The sequence below is a fragment of the Caenorhabditis briggsae genome, assembly GCF_000004555.2.
Source record: "Caenorhabditis briggsae complete genome, chrV, whole genome shotgun sequence".
In the NCBI taxonomy this organism is placed as follows: Eukaryota; Metazoa; Nematoda; class Chromadorea; order Rhabditida; family Rhabditidae; genus Caenorhabditis; species Caenorhabditis briggsae.
Genome location: NC_013488.2, coordinates 15,057,688 through 15,082,999, shown reverse-complemented (window position 1 = coordinate 15,082,999; position 25,312 = coordinate 15,057,688). Strand labels below are relative to the sequence as shown.

At 37.1% G+C, this 25,312-nt stretch overlaps 5 protein-coding genes across 5 annotated transcripts; 3 read left to right on the top strand and 2 right to left on the bottom strand.

The window, feature by feature from the left end:
* Positions 1 to 29: 29 nt before the first annotated feature.
* Positions 30 to 3,950, top strand: CBG04750 (the record flags this gene model as incomplete). Its single annotated transcript, XM_002637892.2, has 6 exons — positions 30 to 164; positions 397 to 534; positions 1,420 to 1,736; positions 1,782 to 2,159; positions 3,019 to 3,451; positions 3,654 to 3,950. The coding sequence occupies 6 exons, from the start codon at positions 30 to 32 to the stop codon at positions 3,948 to 3,950; spliced, it is 1,698 nt and encodes a 565-aa protein (XP_002637938.2).
* A 269-nt stretch (positions 3,951 to 4,219) lies between these two features.
* Positions 4,220 to 9,192, top strand: CBG04749 (the record flags this gene model as incomplete). The annotated part of the gene is made up of 10 exons (XM_002637891.1): positions 4,220 to 4,280; positions 5,553 to 5,644; positions 5,704 to 5,811; positions 5,855 to 5,952; positions 6,841 to 7,215; positions 7,260 to 7,329; positions 7,991 to 8,456; positions 8,498 to 8,538; positions 8,580 to 8,940; positions 9,023 to 9,192. The coding sequence occupies 10 exons, from the start codon at positions 4,220 to 4,222 to the stop codon at positions 9,190 to 9,192; spliced, it is 1,842 nt and encodes a 613-aa protein (XP_002637937.1).
* Positions 9,193 to 9,331: 139 nt separating this feature from the next.
* Positions 9,332 to 11,036, bottom strand: CBG04748 (the record flags this gene model as incomplete). Its single annotated transcript, XM_002637890.1, has 4 exons — positions 9,332 to 9,556; positions 9,662 to 9,847; positions 9,891 to 10,841; positions 10,893 to 11,036. 4 exons carry the CDS (start codon positions 11,034 to 11,036, stop codon positions 9,332 to 9,334), a joined length of 1,506 nt encoding a protein of 501 aa, XP_002637936.1.
* Positions 11,037 to 11,315: 279 nt separating this feature from the next.
* Positions 11,316 to 12,170, top strand: Cbr-mrps-18B (the record flags this gene model as incomplete). Its single annotated transcript, XM_045238173.1, has 4 exons — positions 11,316 to 11,414; positions 11,456 to 11,549; positions 11,597 to 11,659; positions 11,707 to 12,170. The coding sequence occupies 4 exons, from the start codon at positions 11,316 to 11,318 to the stop codon at positions 12,168 to 12,170; spliced, it is 720 nt and encodes a 239-aa protein (XP_045092754.1).
* A 340-nt stretch (positions 12,171 to 12,510) lies between these two features.
* CBG04746 lies at positions 12,511 to 20,069 on the bottom strand (the record flags this gene model as incomplete). Its single annotated transcript, XM_002637888.1, has 5 exons — positions 12,511 to 12,978; positions 13,026 to 13,154; positions 13,538 to 14,009; positions 14,434 to 14,666; positions 19,950 to 20,069. The coding sequence occupies 5 exons, from the start codon at positions 20,067 to 20,069 to the stop codon at positions 12,511 to 12,513; spliced, it is 1,422 nt and encodes a 473-aa protein (XP_002637934.1).
* Between the last annotated feature and the right edge of the window lie 5,243 nt (positions 20,070 to 25,312).

The following is a 25,312-nucleotide window of genomic DNA, read 5'->3' as shown; positions in this document are numbered from 1 at the left end:
CTCGTCTTAATAGTAATATTCCGTTTCAGATGGTGGAAATAAACCTGACAAAAATCGTGTCAACCGTTTTTCTCAGTTTTATGTTTTACAATTTCTTCCAATTGTACAAACTATTCACACCAGAGCTATGCGCCGACACCGATCCCGATTCGAATTGTTATTCGGTAAAAGGAAATTTTAAGCATTTTTTCGAATTTCGAGCTAATTAAATAGTTATTTTAAGGAAAAATCATTCAGATCGCATCGTTTTACTCTGAAATATCATTTTGTGAGCTGAATTGCAGAAAAAATCAATTTTGGCGAAATACTGTATTCGAAAATAACTCGAAAACCCGTTATTAACCCAAAAATCGCTCATTTATTCTCAAAAGTGTACCAAAAAACTGAAAATTTCAGCCAATAATTCGGCCGAACAGCGAAGGATTGTTCGATTTATTGCAATTGCGAGTGTATTTTTCAACGAAACGAGATTCGCTGGAAACGTTGGTGACGACGGTAGAGAATGTGCAAATCGCTGATGCTTTTCAGAAAGAAGTGAGGAAAATTAGCCTCAAAAATCGGTGGTACGACGGATTGGAGATTTCCTAAAATGAAACTGTAGCAAAATGAACATTTCCTAAATCAAAATGGTTCCAAATTGAAAACTGTGTGAAATCAGAACTGTCCGGAAGTATAAATTGGACGGAACAGAAATGCCTAGAGTGAAATTGTCCCGTTTTGGACAGCTGTTAGCGCGAGCGCTCTATTGCTAACAGCTGTCTAAAACGGGACAGTTCTACTTTAGGACAATTCCTCTTGCGCCATTTCTGCTTTCGGACAGTTTTCATTCCGTAAATTTTTCAATTTGGAAGTATTTCGATTCAGAAACATTTCATTTTGGGAAACGTCCGATCCGTCGTACCACCCAAAATCATATATTTTGCATTGTGAAGGTCCCACAACGACAACTACAGTAACCTAGGAGATATCTTTATTTTCCGAGTTGTTTTTCTCGCTTTTCACTGCTTTTTTCCGGTTTTTGTGTTATTATTACTGTTGAAAATCTTGTAGTTTGTAGTTTTTCTCGCAAACACAATCATCTCTGTGCATTTTGACGTGATGGTGTTTGGAAAAAAATACAAAAGGAAATTAGCTGTCTACAGTAGTCTACAGTAATCAGAACAACGTTCCATCGAATTTCAAACAAAAAATACTGGAAAAATCAAAAAGCAATCTTTGAAAATAGCTGAAAAACCTAAAAAGGTCTAAAAATTTTGCAAAAATATCGCAAAAAAACAGTGAAAACAGAAGACGAAATCTGGAAAAATAACATATTTTCAGATTACGGTAGTTGTCGTTGTGGGACCCTCAACTACGGACACCGATTTTATGTGCCAGAATAATAATACAATTTTCTCTCTTTCATAAATTTTCTTTCAGCTAAAAGTAAAAATCCCATCATCCGTCGCCAAAGATGGCTACCTCTACGCCCACACCATCCTTCTCCCCCATGGCTTTGAAGATCGAAATCCGATGTCAGCACCATGGAAAGTGCACGTGGCCGCGCCAATGATCGTCTTCCAAGAGCCAGTAGCGAAAACTTTCCAGTTGTTAGGTGAAGATGAAGCTGTGGTGGAAAAACCCAAAAAGGCCAAAAAGGTGGTAGAGCTGGCTGCCCACTTCCGAACTGTGCTTCCAGTAAGGATAGTTTCCGAATCGAGTCGATTTGTAAAAACGAAAGTTAGCGGGGAATTAGCGTAAGTGTGATTGGAATTAGAAGAAATTCTAAAGACGATTTTCAGCGACTTTCTGACGGTCCAACGTCAAGATCAGTACCTCCCAATCATGTTTGTCGACGAGATGAGTATGAGGAGTAAACATCTTTTCGAATTAGCGGATTTCCAAAAATCAGTGAATCTCACCATTAATTATGAGCCAACGAGCGTTGCTAAATTGCTTCTTTTAACCTCCACCGCTCGTTCGACGCAACAATTGATGCGACATGGATTTAAGGATAAGGATATCGATGAGCTGAGAGGGCTTTTTACTGAAACTTCGATTGTATTGCTCATGATTACTTTCTTCGTTTCCACTCTTCATTTGTTATTCGATGCGCTGGCTTTTAAGAATGATATATCGTTTTGGAAGGGGAGGAAGTCAATGGTGGGATTGTCTACGAAGTAAGAATCGATTTTCGGATAAAAAAGAGGACTGCGACCATCAAAATATGTAGAAAATGTAGATTGGTAGAAACTTTAGCAATTTCGAAACAAAAAGTTGCAAAACCTCGAAAAGCAACTTCAAAAAGTCAAAATTCTCAGTTCTAGTCCATTTCTGAAACCTTCCAGAAGGTTCTGGCATCTTTTTTAACTCCCGCCAAAACGGAAAACTCCGAAAAATTAGCGGCTTTTTGCGATTTTTCTCCGATTTTTCGCAAAAGTTTTAGACCTTTTAAGTTTTTCAGCTATTTTCAAAGGTTCTCCTCCGATTTTTCCGGTTTTTTGTCTGAAATTCGATGAAACGTTGGTAGATTAGTGTAGGAAGCTAATTTCCTTTTGTAGATGTTTTTTTTTGCAAACACCATGACGTCAAAATGGAAAAAAAATTTGTTTTTCTGCATGACGCGATTGTTTGAGTTTGAGTTTTCTACAGTAATCTACAGTAATCCGAACAACGTTCCATCAAATTTCAGACAAAAACACTGGAAAAATCGAAAAAGAATCTTTGAAAATAGCTGAAAACTCTAAAAAGGTCTAAAATTATGCGAAAAATCGGAGAAAAACTGAATTTTTCCTCCGGAAAATTGGGGAAAAATCGCTTATTTTTCCTAGCTTTCAGTTTGGGGGGAATACAAAAAGAAGGATTCGAGAACCTTCCAGAAGTTTCCGGAAATGGACGAAGCGATTTTTCAAAATTGCAAATTTTTTCGAATTTTTTCTTTGTTTCTTTTTCTGTGAATCTACATATTTTTCTACACTTTTTGATGTTAAAAAAAATCAACTCTTGCTCCTTTTACCCTTTAATTCTAACGAATTTCAGAACTCTCCTCTGGCGCTGCTTCTCTCAAACCATCATATTTTTCTATCTTTTCGACCAAGAAACCTCTCTCCTAGTCCTCATCCCCTCTGGAATCGCTACAGTAATCGAGTACTGGAAAGTGACCATAGCCTACAAGGTCTCGATCTCCTGGCGAGGAATCAAGTTCGGAAAGCATTCTGCAGAAGAGGATGAGACGGATTCAATCGACGCTCAAGCTATGAAATACCTATCAATTCTTCTAGTACCACTGGTCATTGGTGGTGCTGTTTATAGTTTGCTCTATGTTCCACACAAGTCGTGGAGGTCTTGGCTTCTGGAGACGTCGGCTAATGGTGTCTATGCATTTGGATTCTTGTTCATGTTGCCTCAACTGTTTGTGAATTATAAATTGAAGAGTGTCGCACATTTGCCATGGAGAGCGTTTATGTACAAGGTGAGATTAAGGCGTCGACCGATTTTGTGCATTTGCGCGTCAAAGTACCAGAGTGTTTGCGTACGGAGCATTTTATTTTACGACGCATTTGCGAATGGTTTGTCGGGCTACGTACGCAAACACTCTGTGATTTTGACGCGCAAATTCAAAGAATCGTGCGAAGGGAAGCTGAACTCATTTGAACCAATTTCAAATCTTCTAGGCCTTCAACACCTTCATTGACGACCTATTCGCCTTCATCATAACCATGCCAACCGCCCATCGAATGGCTTGCTTCCGAGATGATATCGTTTTCCTTGTCTACTTGTACCAACGATGGCTGTATCCAGTGGACTATACCAGAATCAACGAGTTTGGAGAAGGAGGGGAGGATAAGAAGAAGAAGGATTCAGAAGTAGTGGATTCTGAAGAAAAAGGAGAAGTTCAAGAGAAGGAAATGAAAGAAACCGCTGAAATCCCTGGAGCCCCAAGACGGCGAACTGCCAAAAAGGCCACCTAATAATATTAATCTTGTTTCTAATTTATATTTTTCTCTCTGTGTTCTTCTTACTGGTTGTCTTGTTTGTCTGTTTGTCTTTTTCTGAATAAAAAGCTCTTTGAAAGGAGCAAAATGGACACGAAATGGACTTGTTTTGTGCTAAAGAGGCGGCTTTTCACACCTTAGAGCAAATACGAACGAAATAGTGTTGAGATTTAAGAGAGTGCAGAGAAATGGGGTTTCCGAAAAAGGGAGATGAAGTTTAGAAAAGAGTCAATTTCGAGGAAAACATGAGGTACGACAACACGGCTTTCGTGAAGTGGGCTTGGTGGATTACTGTACTTTTTGGAGGTTAGTTTTAGAGTTTTTCAGAATCTGGTTACTGTAGTTCCTCCTATTTGAAGACACCCAAACCTTCAACTTTAAGACAATTTTCCTCGGTTCCTGTGAGAGCTAGTGATCAACTGAAAAATTATTTATCATACTATCACCTATATTTTATTAGTTGCCAAATTTTTGATATCTTTCCTAGGAATCCAGAGTTCCTGTAAAAGTTATCAAAAATCTGTCAACTAATAAAATATTTGGGATTATATGATAAACATTTTATCATATAATCCTTTATTAGTTGACAGATTTTTGATTAACTTTTCCAGGAACTGAAATAATTGAACGGAAATTGTACGTAGGTGCTATTAGAGAAAATACGGTATCCCTTTGGAAAATTTGAAATATCTCAAAAACTAAAAACGCTATCAAAAATTGGCCAACTACAAAAATAATTCTTATAAAATTTTACACATTTTTCTGTTTTCTTTCTAACTGTTTTATCTTTTCAGCTACACACGTTGGAATCGCCGACCGGTCTTGCGGTCGACGACGAGTTGCTCTAATTGAATTGCACCCTGTCCATACACTTTAAGCTCAATTATCGCGGTTTCCATAAGAGATATAAAAAATTGTCAATTGAAAAACTATTTATCATATCATCACCTATATTTTTTCAGTTGACACATTTTTGATATCTCTTATAGCAACCGAGATATTTGAGCTCAAAGTGCACAGTATTCCCTTAAAAATTTTTGAGCTCTAGATTCAGAAAAATCCAAATATCGAAACCCAAAAACTCTATTGAAAATTGGTCAATTACAAAAATGATTCTTATAAAATTTCACACATTTTTTAGTAAAACAACCTTTTCTAGCTCTTCTAGTTTTCTAGCTACTAACACTGGAATCGCCGACCGTTCGTGTAGTCGACGACAAGTTGCTCTATTAGAAGTTCACCCAATACTTGATCTTTGACCTCAATCATCTCGGTTTTTATCAGAGATATCTAGAAGTGGTCCAATGATAAATTGTTTATCATAATATCGCCAATATTTCATCAGTAAATAGATTTTGAATTTCTGTTACGGTACCCGAGATAATTGAGCTCAAAGTGCATAGTATACCTAGAAATCAAAATATCAATGAGTTCTGGAAAATTTGAAATATCTCAAAAACTAGAAATTCTATCAAAAAATGGTTAACTACAAAAAGGATCCCTATAGCATTTTACACATGTTGCTAATTTAAAAAAATTTTCTAGCTTTTCTAGTTTTCCAGATAATTCGCTTTTCAGCCACCCACGCTGGAATCGCCGACCGATCTTGCAGTCGACGGCGCGTTGGATACATCACATCGTGGGGAAAACAACCATTTCGAGATGATCAGGTACAGTTTTTTTTGGTTTTAAAATTAACTATTTAATTTTATGAAGTTGAAAATTCCAGGCCGAAAAACTGACTCATTTGGTGTTCGCCTTCTTCGTTGTGGATTCAGATGGAAGTGTGAAATTGGAAGGAGACGCTGCAAAGGAGAGATTGCAGCATGTTAAGGAGGTTACTGTAGATTGTGAATTTTCAAAAACAGTTGTTGTTCTAGGTAGCCGCTAGACATCCGGATCTAAAGTTGCTGTACGCTGTTGGAGGATGGGAGAACTCGCAGTATTTTTCCGTGCTCACGGCGGATTATTCTAGGAGGTACGTGCACTTTGAACTCAATTATCTCGGTTCCGGTGAGAGATATCAAAATTTTATCAACTGATAAAATGCTTATGATACTATGTTAAACATTTCATCAGTTGACAAGTTTTGGATATCTCTTATAGGAACCGGGATAATTGTGTTCGAAGTTAAGGTTACCGTGAACGCTTTAACGAGAGTGTGGAGCCCTAGAAAAGGGGTCCAAAATTTTCGAATCTCTCTGAAATTTTCAGATCACACTAAACAAAGCAAAAAATTCATTTTTGTAATTGACAACTTTTTTCTAGCTCTCATAGTTTTTGAGTTATGCGCCTTTAAAGATGGAAGCCGCTACAGGAAGAGGAGTGGAGGATACGGTATTTTTTAAGGCGCACATCTCGAAAAAGTTGTCAATTTCAAAAATGAAGCTCTTTTTTTGTTTTGCATGTTCTGTACATTTCAGACAAATCGAAATATTTTGATCTTTTGTAGAAGTCCAAACTTGACAATTTTCAACTGGAACGGTAAAAAGCGATGTACCGAAATACCTGTAATAGAATGGCTCCCATGCAAGACATCAAAATGTGTTTATTGATAAAATGTTTATGATATCATGATTAACAATTTATCAGTTGACAACTTTTTGATATCTCATACAAAAACCGAGATAAATTAGCTCGAAGTTGAAAGTTACCGTATTTTCTATAATTGAAGCCTTTCCGATACTAAATCTTTGAGCTCAATTATCTCGGGGTTTTTTCAAAAGATATCAAAACACTTTTAACTGCTAGAGCAATTATCACAATATCACCAATATTTTATCAGTTGACAAATTTTTGTTATCTATCATAGGAAACGAGATAATTGAGCACAAGTACAAGAAGTTGCAAAATTCTCCTATTCCAGATCAATTCTAATTTCCAACCTAATCAAAGCCATCAAAGAGTACGGATTCGATGGTGTTGATATCGATTGGGAGTATCCGGTCACCGGAGGAGCTGTCGAAGGAACTCCCTCCGATCGTAAAAACTATGTGAACTTGATGAGAGAGCTCCGAAATGAGCTCCGAGATTTGGAGGAAGAAACTGGAAAGTCCTATCTCATTTCGTTTGCCGGTGCTGCTGGACACTGGGTCCTGAAGCCAGGATATGACTTGCAGCAGCTGATGAAGTATTGTGATTTTGTGAATGTGATGAGTTATGATTATTTTGGAGCATGGGCTTCAAAGTGGGGAGCGTATACAGGACCACCGGCGCCTCTGAATTTCGCCATGCCCAAGAAGTTCGTATTTTTTTGTTATAACTTCTAGAAGTTTGGAATTTCAGGTTCTCCGGAAGAATGAACGTTCACGCCACGATGAAAGACTACAGTTGTCAAATCAAAACTACCAATAAGGTTTGTCAACTACTTTGAGCCGGTATATCTCATTTCCTGTGAAATATATCAAAAATCTGTCAACTGATAAAATGTTTGTCATATTATCAGTAATATTTTGTGTTGACAGTTTTTTGATAGCTTTTACAGGAACCGAGATATATCGACTCAAAGTTTGAGTGTTCTTGTGATAGCTGAAACTATATACGATACACTGTCAACTTTGAGCTCAATTATCTCGCCTCCTGTGAAAGATATCAAAAAGTTGCCCACTGATAAAATGTTTATCATAATATCCAAATCATTTATCAGTTGACAAAATGTTGATAGCTTTTACAGGAACCGAGATAAATGCCCTCAAAATAGAGTACCTCCTAGAATGATCCGCCGTGAGCATATGTGGGCTAAACGTTCAAGTGTTCTCGTGTTGGGCTTGTATAAGATCAAATACTGTAACTGTCAACTTTGAGCCCATATATCTCTGTTCCTGTAAAAGATATCAACATTTTGTCGATTGATAAAATATTGAGCCCATATACATAACTTTGAGCTCATATATCTCGCTTTTTGATAGCTTTGACAGGAACCGAGATATACGGGCTCAAAGTTAGCGGTGGCTCTCTATTACGGTATCTTGAAGAGAAAGAAGTTCCAGAAACTGCTGACAAAAATTATCTTCCAGATCAACATGGGTGTCCCCTTCTACGGAAGATTCTGGAAGAACGTCGGTGACGCTGTCGACTCTTCAGATGACATGTGGCGAATGGCAAGTGCCACGAATTCAGAAGGCACCAAGTTCGAGGGTGGAGACGTTCAATGGAGGGATCTCCATACGAAATTTGACACAGCCAAGACCAAATTCCATTCTGGAGCCAAGGCACCCTTCATCTGGATTCCAGAACAGAAGACGTTCATAGGATATGAGAATGCAGAGAGTTTGAAACACAAAATCGACTATATCGTTGAGAATAACATCGGAGGAGTTATGATTTGGGCTATCGACTTTGATGACGATCAAGGCACACTTTTGAATTCAGCGGCTTCTGATTCTCTATGTGTCACGTCATCGAAATCCTTCAGCTATAAGTGCTCACCAGTGGATGATAAGAGATGGTGGACCTATGATGATAAGAGGAGTTGGCAGGAATGTGTGGAAAGTCTGCTCCATTGATAGAAGGTTATTATCCAGTCTGTGATCCAGATGATCCAGGTCACGCGTGTTGTGGAAAGGTGAGACCTTTCCTTGAATCCATAAAAATTGAATCTTTCAGTATGGTTACTGTGGCTCCGGTGCCGAGTTCTGCTCGTGTCCCGAGTGCATCGACTACGGTACCGATCCGAATTTGATTCTGAAGGAACCAGTGAAGCCGTCGCAAAAAATCACCTGGTACACTTCAGACGCCGGCGAGGGAAAGCGAGGAAGATGTGGCCGAGATGTGCCACCGTTGGAAGGCGAAGCACCGACGTGTAATCCAGATGACTTGAATGCTCATTGTTGTAGTAACGGAGGTTACTGTGGAAATTCCAAGGAGCATTGTGAATGCGTCGGATGTATTGATTTTTCGAAGCAAAGAGACTTCAAGTACAAACCGTTGGAGTGGTGGACGTTCGGAGAGAATCCGGCCAACGTTGGTAGGTGTTAACGGCGATGAGAAGGCTCACAGAAAAAGAAAACATTAAAAATTAAAAATCAGATTTAAAAAAAAAATTCCAGGTCGCTGCGGCTACGACGCTCCCCGCCTTTCCACTGGAAAGATCCCCAAATGCGACCCGGATTCCGAATCCTTCTGCTGCAGTAACAGTGGATACTGCGGAAAGGGGGAGCAATATTGCTCATGCTTAGGATGTGTGGATTTCAAGGCAAATCCGGCGTATGAGTACTGAACAATAATGTATAAATTATTTGAACAATTCTGTGAATAAAAAATAAATTAATTCCTTTTTGAGACCACAGATTAGAAACGAAGAGAAAAATAGGGAGAAAAAAGGGGAAAGAAGACAAAAATGATAAAAATTAGATAATCTACAGGAGACCCTGTCTCTTGAGATCCTCGTACATCTTGCGAGTGACGACGTTTCCACTGGAGTCCTCGTACTCCTCATCGATGTCCGGATTCCATTTCGCCATTTCTTTTTCGGTCTTCAGCTTGTTCCACAAGTCCAGAGCGTCTTTGATTTTGGTGATGTTCGCGAAATGGGAGGTGTTTGGGATCCCGAGGCAGCGCATTCCGTGGGAGTGACGCCATTCCTGGAAAATAAACTAATGAGAAGTTGGATTTCGATATTCTGGAGAATTTCGAATCTCAGGAGCCTAGTTCTCCTTTTCTGGGTTTTCTGAAGTTTCTGATCTTACATTAAAATGCTTCTGGAAGGCCTTGGGTCCTTTATAGGTCTGATTTCCACAAATTTCACAAGAATACGACAAATTGAGTCCGTGAAGCTTATACAACCAGTACGGAATCGGCTTCCCATCCCAACCAAGTGGCAAGTTCTTCGGGTTGTATGGAGCGCTCTCGTCGACCTCTTCCTCTTCCTCGATCTGAAAATTATTCAAAATTTGCATTTTAATCCCTTCCACTTACGACCACTTCCTCCTCCTCTTCCTCCTCAACCTCTCCGGCACTTCTCGCTTGCTTTCTCTCGACATTCTCCCGTGTTCCAGTTCTTTCTTCAGCCAGAATCTCTGCCATCGCCATGATATGACCCTCTGTCTGCGCCAAAGCCAAGTTCTTCGCCTTCTGCTTGTCAACTTCTGAGTTATTCGAAGCCATGGCTGCCTTCTCCAGATCCGACAACTTGTGTCCTTTAGTGGCGAAAAGTCTTTCTGCTCTCTCTTTAAGCGTTCCACCGCATTTCAATCCAATAGCCATTAGTGCTCCTTTGAGTCTCTCCAGCCCCAGTCCTTCCAGCTCTTCGGCACTATTATATGGGGACAAATCAACGGCTGCGGCTTGCGATGGAGCAGTTTTGCTCTTGTCAGCCTCCCAACCAGGTAGATTTCCAGCTTCAAAAGCTCTCTGAATAGTTCCATCGACCTCAGCGAACATTGTCTCAAGGTCATGGAGTGGACGAGTCCGTTGTATGAATGACACCAAATAGTCTTTCAGTGAATTCACATACTCTTTATAGGCGCCAGTTTTCTTTGTAGTTTGCTTTGGAATATCTGTGAACTTCTCAAAGTTGAGCAAGTAGGTCATATAGTCCACTCGTTTGATATTTTTTAAATTGATGAACTTGTCGTATTGAGCATGCAGATCCAAGAAGCGACCGTAAGCTTCTTCGTCACTGAACTCAACCATGTCTGGTTCGGCGCGCTCTGGATTGATGATATCATCGTTGATCTTTTGAAATTCTACAGTTAGAGGCTCTGCGAGCTCATCTGGATTTCTTCTGTGAGCATCTTTGATAACTTTCAGTCTGGAATAGAACTCTGCGAATTCGTTTGGGCCAGAGACAGCATCCATTTCAATGCTTTTCGAGTTGTCCTCGTCCTTATAGAATTTAGCCAGCTCTGCCGACACATCATGGTACCTCTGAAGAAAAATGAAATTATTGATTTTCCGCTTTAATAGAAAGATTCTTACATCTACAAACTTCTTCACTCGAAGCTCACTGTTCACTTTTGCCTTGTGTGTCAACTTCTCTGCAATCTTCTCCTTCACGGTGGAATCGATTAGGCGTTCTCGTTCTTCGTGCAGATTTCGGATGGTTTCCAGACAGGAATCCATGTTTCTGTAAAATTATTTTTATCTATTTTTTGTTTATAATTTTTATACTGGAAAATCGAAGAAAAAGCGGTGGAAACAAGCTAGAATTCAAGAAAATTGCATGGAATCAAAAAATCCAATTGTTCGAATTTCTGCAACTCGCCGTGACGGTGTGTGCACCATTGTGCATTTTAAACGACGCGCAGTGCACCTCGAATTTTTCTAACCTTTTTCTAGATTTCTTTTCTCTCTTTTAAGAAAATTTTAGCTCATTATCTGTTACAAATATAATTTTCAGGTATGTTGGCTACCGGTGGAACCATCGCAAGACGGCTAATCCACTCGTCGTGCCGATTGGCGTGTGAAGGAAAAACGAAAGAAGTTCCGACTCCAGAAGAGGTAATTTATCTTGTTTGCAAGCTATTTTTTTAGTTTTTTAGGCTGGCTACGCTTTCAATCATGTCGAACGAAAAAAGGGAATGTACAAGCCACAACACAGTATCGCAGAACAAGTTTCCTACATGAAAAGTCGAGGTATAAACAGATTTCAATAAAAAAGGGCACTAAATTCGATTTTGCAGCATATGCCGAAGCTTACAAAGGACTTCCGATCTACAGATGGTATAAGAGAAATATCAAGGTTGGTTTTTCAAAAGGAAATTGAAGTGGAAATTCAAATTTCGGTTTTCAGGGCAATCAAAACTGCAACCACCGCCAAGACTCTTCTGCATTGATAAACACGGACGGTTCAATTTGAATCATGCGTGTCCAGTTTGCCGTGACGAGTACCTCTACTTTGACTACCGCAACCCATCGCTCATCGAACAATTCCTCGCAGACGGCACCGATCAGCCAATCGATATTCTGAAATCCGGATTGTGCCGCGAGCAGTACACCCTGCTCCGCGCACAACTTCTAAAGGCCAAGGAACACGGAACGATCCCTTTCGGAGTGGAATTCCGAAATTTCGACTATCGTCAATGGTACAAAAGTTGGACAGAGGAGCCGGGGAAGCCAGTGGAGAGAGCAGGTGTACGTCTTCAAGACATTCATCCGGATCCGTTGGTTCATTTCCCAACGTTCAAAAATGACAAGAATAATGACTGGGATCAGTGGTGGATTCGACATGACAAGTTTGCAAAGAAAGCTAAATAATTTTTATTCTATCTTTTGTAGTTTATAGTTTCTGTTGTTTTTGTTGATTTATTATCTTCCTTTGGAGTGAAAATATAGCTTTTTGGTTTTTTCAAGGTTCATGCCGCCCATGTAAAGGACGCGGCGGGTCTCGCCGCGAATTGTTGTTGAGGATGTCGGCGGACTACGGTACACCGTCTTTTCGGCGCCAAATCCGAATAAGTCTTTTATTGCAGGACTATTTATTTCCATACTTTATTCAAATTCAAAGAAGTAGTTAAAAAAAAGAAAGAAAACCCGTACATAAAAAATGCCTAGGACACGGCAAGACATGAGATTTGTGTCGAAGAGAAGAAAAAGGTCACACCAATAGACCTCCACTTGTCATCACTGGATACTTGGCTCCTTCTGCTGCCACCGATGGATCACTGGATAGCGGAATCTCGTTCGGAGCATGATAGTGGCTTATCACTCGAGCATTTTCAGTTTTCTGTACTCGGAATGCACTTTTATAAGGGGGAGCGTTCTTGGCGCCCAGCTGCTCGGAAAGCCGGATTCCAGGAGACAAAATGGGTGATGGAGCTGCTAGACTAATTCCAGCCTTCCCGAGAACGGGTGGTTTGACTACTGAGGACGCTCCAGATGACCTTGAAGACGTAGAGGATGGAGCTGGAGAGTCGAGCATTGGGGCGAACATGGAGGGGACGGAATCTTGGGAAGCGTTTCGGGATTTGTAGTCGGAGCTCAATGGGATGGTAGAGGCTGGGATCAGGTCGGATTGGTTGGAAGATCGGGAGCGAAGACGTTCGTACATTTCGTAGTCGGGAGTCTGAAAGCTCGAAAATAGATTTTTCTCACAAATTAAAAATTTCTCACATCTCTATCTGAAGGCTCCGCCTCCAGATGCTGTCGTATTCGAAGCAACGTGGCACTTTTGGGGTCGAAACTCACTAATGATGTGACATTAGCCGGAATTGAATTAGGGTCTTCTTCCAAGTCGGGTCTCTGGAAAAAAGAAAATTCTTCAATATTTTTTTTTGTTTTCAGATTTTAGAGCCAATTTTAGCTGAGTTTTATCGTTTCCTGTAAGAGCATGTCATGGGATCAAGGTGGGGCAAATACTCATTAGCTTGATGATCTTTTGCTAAACTCGCTCATTTGCTAAAATAGTCTCACTTGCTAAATTTCATTTGCTAAATGTTGATCATTTGCTAAATAGAGGATTTGTTCAAAGTGAAGGCTTAGGCTGAAACTTTTTCTTTTCTAGCTACACCGAGATAATTGAGCTCAAAGTGCATTTCTATAAGAGCACATACGGTAGTTGCCAGTTAACAGAAGGGGTCAATTTTTACAATAATTTTCAGTTTTTTTTGCTACTCTCAACTCACTCTCAACTGCAACGATTTCTTCTTGATCGGCTTCGTATACACATCTTCTGGATTATTTTCCTCTTCAGATGACCTATTCGACGAGCACGGAGCACAGTCGGGAGCCGGCATTGCTGGACGTGGCGTCTTCTTTTTCTTTTTCGAGTTTCTCTCAAATTGCCCCTTGACCTCTTTTTTCTCGACAGCAGGCTTTTGTGTCTCTCTAGATGATCCCAAATCGTCGTATTGAGAATTTAAGTATCCGCTACTTGAATTATTGGTTGTACTTGGAGCTTTTGCGACTTTAGATGCACAGATTTGAGCGTAGTGGTTGATAGATTGATTACAAGATCTGATTGGTTTCTTTCGGATTTCTATGAGAACTAGGATTGAGAAAATTGAAGTGATGATTGCCAGAATGATGTGAAGGATTGATTGAGAGGCTTCGATCGAGTAGAATGGGATGAGGCAGGATTTTTGAACCCATTTTTTTCTGGAAATTAGAACTTATAGGTAGAATCTAAGAATCCAAGAATCTCAGCATCTTAGAATTTGAAACTATAAATATCATCGGAATATCAAATTTAAACTTCAGCAAAATTTTGAAAATGTAAAAAACCTGATCATTAGAAATTATGGATTTGAATACCGTAAAATATGCAATAGAAGAACACATAACTTTTGAATTTGAGCCAATTTATCTCGGTTGTTTTCAAAGATATCAATAAATTGTCAACTGATAACATGTTCATCATAATATCACTAATATTTTATCAGTTAACATCATTTTGATATCTCTTATGGGAGCCGAGATAATTTCTACTTGACAGTGTGGAGGCCCTACTATTACAGGTTTTACGGTAATTCAAACTCAGAATTCCCAATTCAAACTTTTGAATTTTTGAATTTTCACTAACCTAATCACATCGAATTCCGCATCACATCCTGGCGTGAATCTCAAGAAAAACGACGAGGAGTACGGTAGACCAAACGACAGATACGGCCTAGAAATCTCTCCGAAAATTCCAATGTACCAAAGAAAAATGAGAACGTTGATAACGATCGAGAGAGCATTGGAAACGAGGAGAGTGTAGAGAAGTGGACGGCGTTTTTGAGTTGCACCGAAGAGGCCAGATATCAGGAACACTATCTGAAACATTGCAATTTTGTGTCATTTTTTCAGTTGTGGATGTTCCCAAGTTTTTCCCTTTGCAAACAAACCCCTCGACCTGTATAATTTCTCAACATTTCCATGTCCATAATTAGACAGATCCGAGGTCATTTCCGACAGACAATTATAGGGAGGAGTGTAAGCAAGCGTGTCTTTTTACATTATATATTTTCATGATGTCATTATTAATATTATTATTTTGTAACGGTTCAGATTGTATTTGATGACCGACCGGAAGTGATGGTAAGGGAGACGGAACAGAATCATGGCGCCAGAAAATCAAGGTTTTTGATATTAGAAAATTTTTATAAATTTATTAGGAATCTATTCCAAAAATAGAATTTATTTTAGAAAATTCCAGAACTTATTTTATAGCTAGAATTCCTCAAAATATCAAAACAAAAATTTCAATATTTCATTGTATTGGCTCTAACAGAATTCCACCCTATGCGTGCACTTTGAGCTCAATTATCTCGGCTCCTATGAGACATATCAAAAATGTGTCAACTAATAAAATTTTGGTGATATTATGATAAACAATTGATCAGTTGACAACTTTTTTATATCTTCAACAAAAGCCGAGATAAACTAGCTCAAAGTATACGTTCGGTTATATCGTATTTGCTTTAGTAGAAGCCAACCCTACACGTGCATTTGAGCTCAATTATCTCGGTTCCTGTAAGAGATGTCAAAAATTGGTCAACTGATAAAATTTTTATCATAACATAACCAAAATTTTACCTGTGAACAAAATTTTAATGTCTCTCATAGGGACCGAGATAATTGAGCTCAAAGTGAACTTTAGTGTGGGCTTCCATTGAAGCATTCACATGAAAAAACAAAAATTCTACGGTTTCACTTGGGTTCAAGCCAACGGGTAAAAAAACGCGCCCCAAATAACTTTTAGGCCAGAAGAAATTTAATTTGCGGAGTCCCGCAAGGTGCAGTTTTGTCCCCAGTTTTTTTGGGATCTGTGTTAATGAAATATCGTCTTTCCTCCCTCACGAAGTTCATTGTAAACAGTTTGCAGATGATATATGCCTCGGTTAACGAAAACTTAATACAAAATTGGTCTGAAAAGTCCAAACTCCCTCTTAACGCAAGTAAAACCGTTGCTCTTACAGTAGGTAAATGCAAGAAAACTATGAATTACTTTATTGAAGGTCAATTTATTAAAAAAGAGACAATAACTCGTGAGTTAGGATTTCTAGTATCTGAAAAACTGGATTTTTCTGAGCACTGGAGACAAGCAACTAACAAGGCTAAATTTATCCTGTCTCAAGTTTTCCAGCAATTTAATAATAAAAACACCCGATTAATGGTTCTTTTATACAAAGTTTTCATAAGGCCTGTGCTCGAATATGGTACGGTAATCAGTAGTCCCTTCAAATTATCAGATATTAAATTAATAGAATCAGTGCAAAACTCTTTCACAAGAAGACTGTATAGTCGTAAACTAGGAAGATATGTTAACCCAAACGATAAGAAATATAAATCTGCGAGCGAGCGCAACCTACTCTTTGGTCTTAATTCACTACACTCTAGACGCTTAGCAATAGACAGGAAAATGGTATCAAAAATGATATCGGAAAAAATAGGTCTGACCATAACTGAATTTTTCGCGTCAGCTGAAACACGTACTAGAAGAAAGACACGATTTCTCTGGCCCATTCCTAAATCTAAACTAAGGCGAAACTTCTTTGTCAACCGTACTCTGAGTCTAATTGAGAACCCAAGGCCCCCTCTCTCTAAGTTGTAAAATAATTTATTATTTCTGTTAATCATTATTGCAGGTATAATTTTTATTCTGTATGCGTGTATGTGTTGATGGTTATGTGCTATTATTTGGAAATAGTGTTACTATTCGGTTCCCCACTTTAATTGAATGTGTTGTCTAATTATTCGTGTATCTGTGTTTTGTGTGATTGTATTGTATTCCTTTTCTCTTTTTCCACGACGGAAGGTCGTAATCAATAAATAAATAAATAAATAATTTCCAAGTTGACGTGGATTTGACCTAATTAGTTTTAATCAACGAGTTGCAACGCGTGATTTTTTCGCGCAACGTTTAAAAGTTTGATCCTCAGCCACATAATTCAGCAGCGAATTTTTTCTAAAATCTCACGTTTACTGGGGCGCGATTTCTGACCCATTGGCTTGAACCCAAGTGCGGTTTCGAATTTCACCATCAGATTTTTCTCAGAAATTTGATAATAGCTAATTTTTTGTAAAATAAGAGAAAATTCTAATTCTAACCGTATTCGAAACTTAGAATCCTATTATTTTCAGATTTAGAAGCCAAAACCCCAATATTTTTAAAATTTAGCCCTTTTTTTTTCAAATTTGGGAGTTCCAGATTGTAGAATTCCAGATTTTAGAATTCCAAAGTTTAAAACCAAAAACTTAATTTTCCCTGAAATTACTTTTGAATCGAATTCCCGATCCTCCTGGTTCAATCCCTGACAATCCTCTTCAGAACGTCGATTTTCCCAAACTTTGCAACATTCAGATTTTTCAAAACAGTTTCAAAAGACACCACCAATCAAGTGGGAATTACCATTTTTCTTCTTTTTCCCTCACGAAAATAAAACACAGCAGGTGAGGAGCTAATCCCCCTCTCTGAGAAACTTTTCAGGGTCATCTCTTCCCCGTCTAATCCTCTTTTTCTTCTTCTTCCAATCTCAAGATTCTCGAAAAGTACCGAATAAGAATGATTTGATATATATATATATAAAATGCCCATTTCACCATTCGAATAGGCGTTGAATTGTATAGTAAAAGAAGAAAAAGAAGAAGAGATTTGGGGTTATCGGGAGAGACACCTCCTCGAGATAACCGAATGAACGGTTTAGTGAGAAAAAGGAGATTTATGCGCCGCCGCCCGAGGCGAATATGCCGAAATGCTTGAAAATAGTGGAAAATAATCCGATAATTTTTGAGAAGGATGAGAGAGAAACCGGTGGATTGAAATTGAGAGAATTGTTGGGAGAGTTGACGTTTTGGGATTCTGAATTCTGAGATTCTGAAGTAGGTAATACAGATGGAGAGCGGTTATAAAGGATTGAGGTTTTCAAAATGATGGATTTTGAAAGTTTTTGTCTGCAATATGATTTGAGCCTTTATCTCAGAAAATACTGTTGATTACTGTACCAACTACCGTAAATTCAATTTGAGCCCTATGATCTCAGTTCTTTTGAAAAATATCAAAAATATGTCAACTGACAAAATATTTATCACAATATAACCTATATTTTATCAGTTGACCACTTTCTGATATCTTTTGAAGAAACCGAGATACTTTAGCTCAAAGTGCACATAGATGATGGACTTCTATTAGAGCATTTATATGAAAATTCTTGTATTTTACAATTAGATTTTTTTACAGAAAATTGTGAGAACTTGAATTCTGAATGAAGTCTGGAATCCTATTATTTTTAGATTTTGACCCCCAAAACCCCAATATTCAAAAGTGTAGAACTTTCCAAATTTTGGTTCCTTGAATCGTGGGATTTGAGGATCTCAAAAATTAAAAAAAAATGCTTCTAAGGAATCGAAAATCTCAAAATTCTCTATTCCTGGAAACTTCGGAAATTTCCTTAAACTTTTTATGAGTTCCCGCCAAAACCGAAAGTGCTCTGTTTTCCTTTTTTTTCTAAACATGTCCTTGAATTTCTAGTTTTAAGATGTTTCCAAAATTGAACTACTTTTGAGATCTTCTCACCTTTTGGAGCAATTTGTCAACATTTTCTTGATAATCTACACATTCTCCTGCATAAAAATTTCATGGTCTCTGTCCCCTTTTAAGTTTAAACATCTAGAAATTCCCGGAAATCTCAGATTCTCTCTCAATTCTCTCATTCCCAAAACATATGACATCGAACAAATCGAAAAATGTTGTTCTACACACACTCATTTTCCCCCTCTCCTCATTTTTTGTTTCCGTTTTATCCGCGCCAATCAAGTTGCTGCTAGCGGAAAGCCCCTGTATATCCTATCCGCCTGTCCGGCGGCGCATTTTTTCCGAAACGTTCTCATTTTTTATGTGGACAACACTTGAAACAAAAGACCGATTCTCCTCGATTCATATTTTTTTGTTGTGTTCCGCCCGTTTTTATCAGAAAAATGGGGGAATATCTGAGCATTTTCTTCTTTGAGCCATCTCGCTCTACGGACTATTTGCTCTCACATTTCTGAAGCAAACAAGGGATGGGATGGGATGTTGTTTATTCGTAGATCCAAAATGAGCATATCGAGGGAGGAACAAACAGGTTGAGAGAAAGAGAAAAAGGACACATAGGTAATGCTGCTATTGCCATTCGGAATGTTTCGGTCAGTTGAGATGAGCAATATGTGTGTATGTGTGATGACTGGATTAACCGGTAGGGCCGAAAAACTATTGAATGGAAAAGAAAAAACTATAGGAAAGAGAGGGAAATATGACACCGAATTGTGACCAGTTGGATGGGAAGAGAATTGAGAAATCTAGAATTCGGGAACCTCAGAAATCAAATCCAAAATTCCAATTTTTCGAAGCTTAATATCAGGTTAGATTCCCAAAAATCTAGAGGGTGCACAAATTTCAGAATCCAAATTTCTCAAAAATTAAGAATTTCAACTTAAATCGAGGTTCAGAAAACCCGGGCTAAAAATCCAAAAAGTTTCGAACTCAAATATCTCAAAATCAAAAAAAAGGAATTTCGGTTTTTCGGAATCTCGAAGTTTTGAAATATGGAAATCTGGAATTTAAGAATTTTAACTTCTAAATGAAGGGAAATTATTAAATTTGGGTTTTGGAACTTTCAAAATTTTAGATTTTAAAGATCAAGTATTTTGTTAGCCCAAACTACTGTGTTTCCTATAAATTAAGCATTCCCAAACCGTCAACTTTGAACTCAATTATCTCGATTTCTGTGACAGATATCAGAAATTGGTCAACTGATAAATTATTGATCATAATATCACCAATATTTTATCAGTTGACTAATTTTTGATATCTTGCACAGGAATAGAGATAATTGAGCTCAAACTTGACGGTTTCAATGAGCTCCCATTATAGGAACCACGGTATTACCAAAAATATTTTTTAATTTTTTCAAATTTTCATATCCCAAATTTTTTTCTTTCTGTCAATCTATCCAGATGTGTCTAGTCTCCAATCATTGACACGTTATTCCGGTTCTAGTCAACCCCGATGGCTCAACTTGATCACCCCCACTTGATCACCGAAGATAAACTTTTGGAAAAAAAAGAAAAAAATCAAACCTGCACAAAATCAAAAACCACAACGACCCAGAGATTTCCGATCAAATCGAACACTGATCGAGCTATCGAAAGAATCGTCCACGTGGCAAGTAGAAGGGATAACAACCAGCGGACAGACATCGGATCATTCCTTCATTCGAGCTACCTTTCTTTCGGGATTTTTCGGGATTGGAAGTTTCTGGAAACAATCGAAATTTGTGATTCGAAGATCATCGTTTTGAAGAATCATTTTAAAAGAAAAAAAGGAAAATTTTCTAATGGTGACCTAGAAATTTCTAATAAAACCTGAGGAGAAATGATATAAAAAATGAAAAAATGTCCTAGAAGATTTTATTTTCCTAGAAACTTTCATATTCTAGAAAAAAATGATTAAGAAAAATTCTAGAAAATTGCAGAAATAAAGTCATTTGGAAACTTTGAAATTATGTACTTTATCAAATCAAAAAATATTTTAATAGGATGACAGACGACTGTGGGTTTGTTTATTTTTGTTATCAGTATTTGAGGAACAGACATTAAATTTTTGTTTGGAAAAAAAAAAGAAAGCAGTAGTAGTATTTTTTTTTTCTGTTTGGGAATGGCTGGAGAGGAAAAAATGAATGGAAGAAAAAGATTTATTAACAAATAAACAAATTGCTTGAAAAAAACGAGGAGAAGTGGAGTTTATACGATTTTTGGGGGTGGCAGAGTACTGGAATTTTAGAATATGAGAAATTCAGAAATTCAGAAACACTGAAATTCAGAAATTCAGAAATTCAGAAATTCAGAAACACTGAAATTCAGAAATTCAGAAATTCAGAAATTCAGAAATTCAGAAATTCAGAAATTCAGAAATTCAGAAATTCAGAAATTCAGAAATTCAGAAATTCAGAAATTCAGGAAATTCAAGAAATTCAGAAATTCAGAAATTCAGAAATGCACCAATCCAGAAATTCAGAAATTCAGAACTTCGAATTGTTGAAATATCGGAATCTCGTTAAGCAAAAAAGGCTAATTTTTCAAAATTTCAAAAAAAGCTAATTTTTGAAAAATATTTTTTCCAAAAACTCAAAAATCGGTTTAATCGGAAAAAAATGTGAAAACTGTCTAGAAAAAATCCTCAAAAATTCGAAAATTGAAAAACTAAATTTTGGACATCTGGCATTTTAATTTTGCATTATCAGTAAATAAAAATGTACAAAAAGAGCAAGAAATTGAAAAATTGAAATTTCCAAAGTTTTCTAGTCTGCTCTAATTCTCTCACTCTATCCCTCTCTAGCTAATAAAATGCACACATTGAAAGAGAGGGAAAACATACACATAGAGAGACATACAAATACCCCTCCGATCTTTCTTTCCGAATGGACCACCTCCTCCGAATGAATGAGAGAATGGAACTGTTTGAAGAGACAACAGACAGTTAGAGAAGAAGGTAACTGACACGCCCACTTTTCGAATGAAAGGGGTATTAGGTTGACTTGTTGAAGAAGAAGAAGAGAGGGTCAAAGAGAAACGAATTGTAGTTGGGATGGGGGAGGAGGAAGAGGGAGTTTTCACCGCCGCGCGGAACCGAAAACCAAAGAGAGAGAGAGAGTGAAAACGATCCGCTCATTCGACGCTTCGTCTCTATACGCGTGCTTTTCGGATTTCGACATGAAGGAATGAGAGAAGAGAACGGTAGAAACAAAAACCTACATGACTTCTTTTTTCTGAACTGGGAATTCTGAGATTTTAAGATTCTAAGAATCCAGAATTTTAAGGGTATGAGATTCTAAGATTCTGAGAATCCAGGATCTTAAGGATCTGAGATTCTAAAAATCCAAGATTCTGAGGATCTAAGATTCTAAGATTCTAAGATTCTAAGATTCTAAGATTCTAAGAATCCAAGATTCTGAGGATCTAAGATTCTAAGATTCTAAGATTCTAAGATTCTAAGATTCTAAGAATCCAAGATTCTGAGGATCTAAGATTCTAAGATTCTAAGATTCTAAGAATCCAAGATTCTGAGGATCTAAGATTCTAAGATTCTAAGATTCTAAGAATCCAAGATTCTGAGGATCTAAGATTCTAAGATTCTAAGATTCTAAGAATCCAAGATTCTGAGGATCTAAGATTCTAAGATTCTAAGATTCTAAGATTCTAAGATTCTAAGATTCTAAGATTCTAAGATTCTAAGATTCTAAGATTCTAAGATTCTAAGATTCTAAGATTCTAAGATTCTAAGATTCTAAGATTCTAAGATTCTAAGATTCTAAGATTCTAAGATTCTAAGATTCTAAGATTCTAAGATTCTAAGATTCTAAGATTCTAAGATTCTAAGATTCTAAGATTCTAAGATTCTAAGATTCTAAGATTCTAAGATTCTAAGATTCTAAGATTCTAAGATTCTAAGATTCTAAGATTCTAAGATTCTAAGATTCTAAGATTCTAAGATTCTAAGATTCTAAGATTCTAAGATTCTAAGATTCTAAGATTCTAAGATTCTAAGATTCTAAGATTCTAAGATTCTAAGATTCTAAGATTCTAAGATTCTAAGATTCTAAGATTCTAAGATTCTAAGAATCCAAGATTCTAAGATTCTAAGATTCTAAGATTCTAAGATTCTAAGATTCTAAGATTCTAAGATTCTAAGATTCTAAGATTCTAAGATTCTAAGATTCTAAGATTCTAAGATTCTAAGATTCTAAGATTCTAAGATTCTAAGATTCTAAGATTCTAAGATTCTAAGATTCTAAGAATCCAAGATTCTAAGATTCTAAGATTCTAAGATTCTAAGATTCTAAGAATCCAAGATTCTAAGATTCTAAGATTCTAAGATTCTAAGATTCTAAGAATCCAAGATTCTAAGATTCTAAGATTCTAAGATTCTAAGATTCTAAGATTCTAAGATTCTAAGATTCTAAGATTCTAAGATTCTAAGATTCTAAGATTCTAAGATTCTAAGATTCTAAGATTCTAAGATTCTAAGATTCTAAGATTCTAAGATTCTAAGATTCTAAGATTCTAAGATTCTAAGATTCTAAGATTCTAAGATTCTAAGATTCTAAGATTCTAAGATTCTAAGATTCTAAGATTCTAAGATTCTAAGATTCTAAGATTCTAAGCTTTTAAGATTCGGAGTATTTGAGATTTTGGTAGTCTGAGATTTCGAGATTTTGTATTTCCGAAAACTTGAAAATGTAAGAATCTGAAATGAAAAATTGGTTTCAATCCAGAATTAAGAACCTTTCTGAGTCAAAAATTTGGGAGCTGTAAAACTATAAAATTGGAGGAAAACTCGAAATCGAGCTACAAAAAAATATTCCAAATGAGAACGAAAAGCTAAAATAAAAAAGCTAAAAAGCTAAAAAATTGCGAGAAAAATCAAACTTCTGAAACCTAGCATTGAATGTAGAATGTTCAAAAAATGATTAGCTTAACATTTTTTGAATTTCTAGAGCTTCATGAAAACTATAGAAGCCAACTCTATACGTTCACTTTGAGCTCAATTATCTCGATTGATATAAAAGATATCAAAAAGTATGCATTTAGTGAAATTTAGGTGATATTTAGATTAACATCTTATCAGTTGATCACTTTTTTAAATCTCTCATACAAACGAGATAATTGAGCTCAAAGTTACCGTAAATGCTCCAATAGAAGCCTTTACTATCATTAAACTTTGAGCTCAATTATCTTGGCTCCTATTTGAGATATAAAAATTTTGTCAACTGATAAAATGTTGGTGATATATTGGTAAACATTTTATCAGTTGACAGATTTTGAATATCTTTTAAAAGAACAGAGATAATTGAGCTCAAAGTGCTCGCATAGAGTAGCTTACGGTATCAAATAAAAGGCAATTCCTGAATCTCAACTTTGGAGACTTCAAAAGAAACAAAATCATATATGTATGACAAGAAAAAAAGAACATTCAATAAAAAGTTTAATAAAAATTCCATCGAAGGAGAAAGAAAAAGGCGTTAGCGCCAGAAGTGAGAACTTATCTCATCTCCATATTCTTGTTTTTTATTCTCTTTTATTCACTTTTTTCTCTCCGAATTCTTCTTCTTTTCAGAATTCCGATAAACAGAGAAACTAGCTAACTAAAAACAAGAACTCAATTCATTAAAAGAGAAGCCCTCTTTATCTAAACAAGGACTCTTCACTTTGCTCCTTTTGGAACGGGCGGTCCATTCCCCGTAAAAACAAATAAATATATGACTGGTAACTGGAGATTCTTCTTCTTTTCTCAATGCGGGAGAACCTGGGTGAGGGACCAGTTTCCTGTGTTTCCTGTCCAGTTGATGTTCAAATAAGAGTAATCTGTTTGTACAATGTCTGATGCACTCGAGGATTAGAGAACACATGCATTTTTTATGATTACTATAATAGCTGTAAACAAGTGTTCTTTGATATAATTGGATTAGGATCAAGATAAAATGTGCAAATAAGAGAAACGGTAATATTCTGGTACAAAAATTCGGAGCTGTGGAAGAGAGAAGATTGTGGATGTGGATGAAGGTCCCTCAACGACAACTGCCGTAATCTGAAATTTTTGATATATTTTTCTCGGTTTCTATTGTTCGCCGATGAACCTTGTGGCCGATTTTATGTTTAAAGGAGCACATCTGGTCCTGAAGCGGGACAGCTACGGATTTTACAAACTAATTCGCTCGCCTTTAATACTATTTCGCTCAGATTTTTCGCTTGTTTTCGTTTGAATTCTTCAGATGCTCATGAATAATCAGCTGAATTTCCTTATAAACTAGAAAAACAGCCTAAAATGGGTCAAAATGAAATAATTGCAAATTACTGTATTGAAGGCGCATGAATTTGTTGAAAAAAGGCTCCCTCTTTAGGACCAGCTATTGACGGAACAAAAACTATTATTCTTGTCTCGTTGAATAGTTGTTAAAGCCGCAAGAGCGAATACTACCGTACTTTGAACCTATTTTAAACATTATACTCATATTTTCTCAGTTTCTCTACGATTTTCATCGTTTTATCGATGTAAATCAGGAAAAAAAGATTTAAGACGCTGAAAATTATCGAAAAACGGTGAAAATTGTCGAAAAAATGGAGAAAATAGGAAAATACCGTATTTCCTCTAATTGAAGCCCATGAAACCGAAATTCTCCGAAATTTAAAAAAATGAAAGAAAATGTCGGCAATGACCAAATAGACGAACTTTAATGTATAAGCTACACTAACTGAACTGCACGAACTTCTGTTAGAGGGTGAGCTTCTATGTTTCCAAGCACGTCGGAGGGTGGGCTTCTATTAGAGGAAATACTCACGACCTCGCGGAAGGGAACCTAGATTTAAAAATTGGAAAGCGCGCCAAGTTTGGACGTGTAGCGCGGTCACGTCGCGGCGTTTCGGTGAGTAGCGACTCAACAACG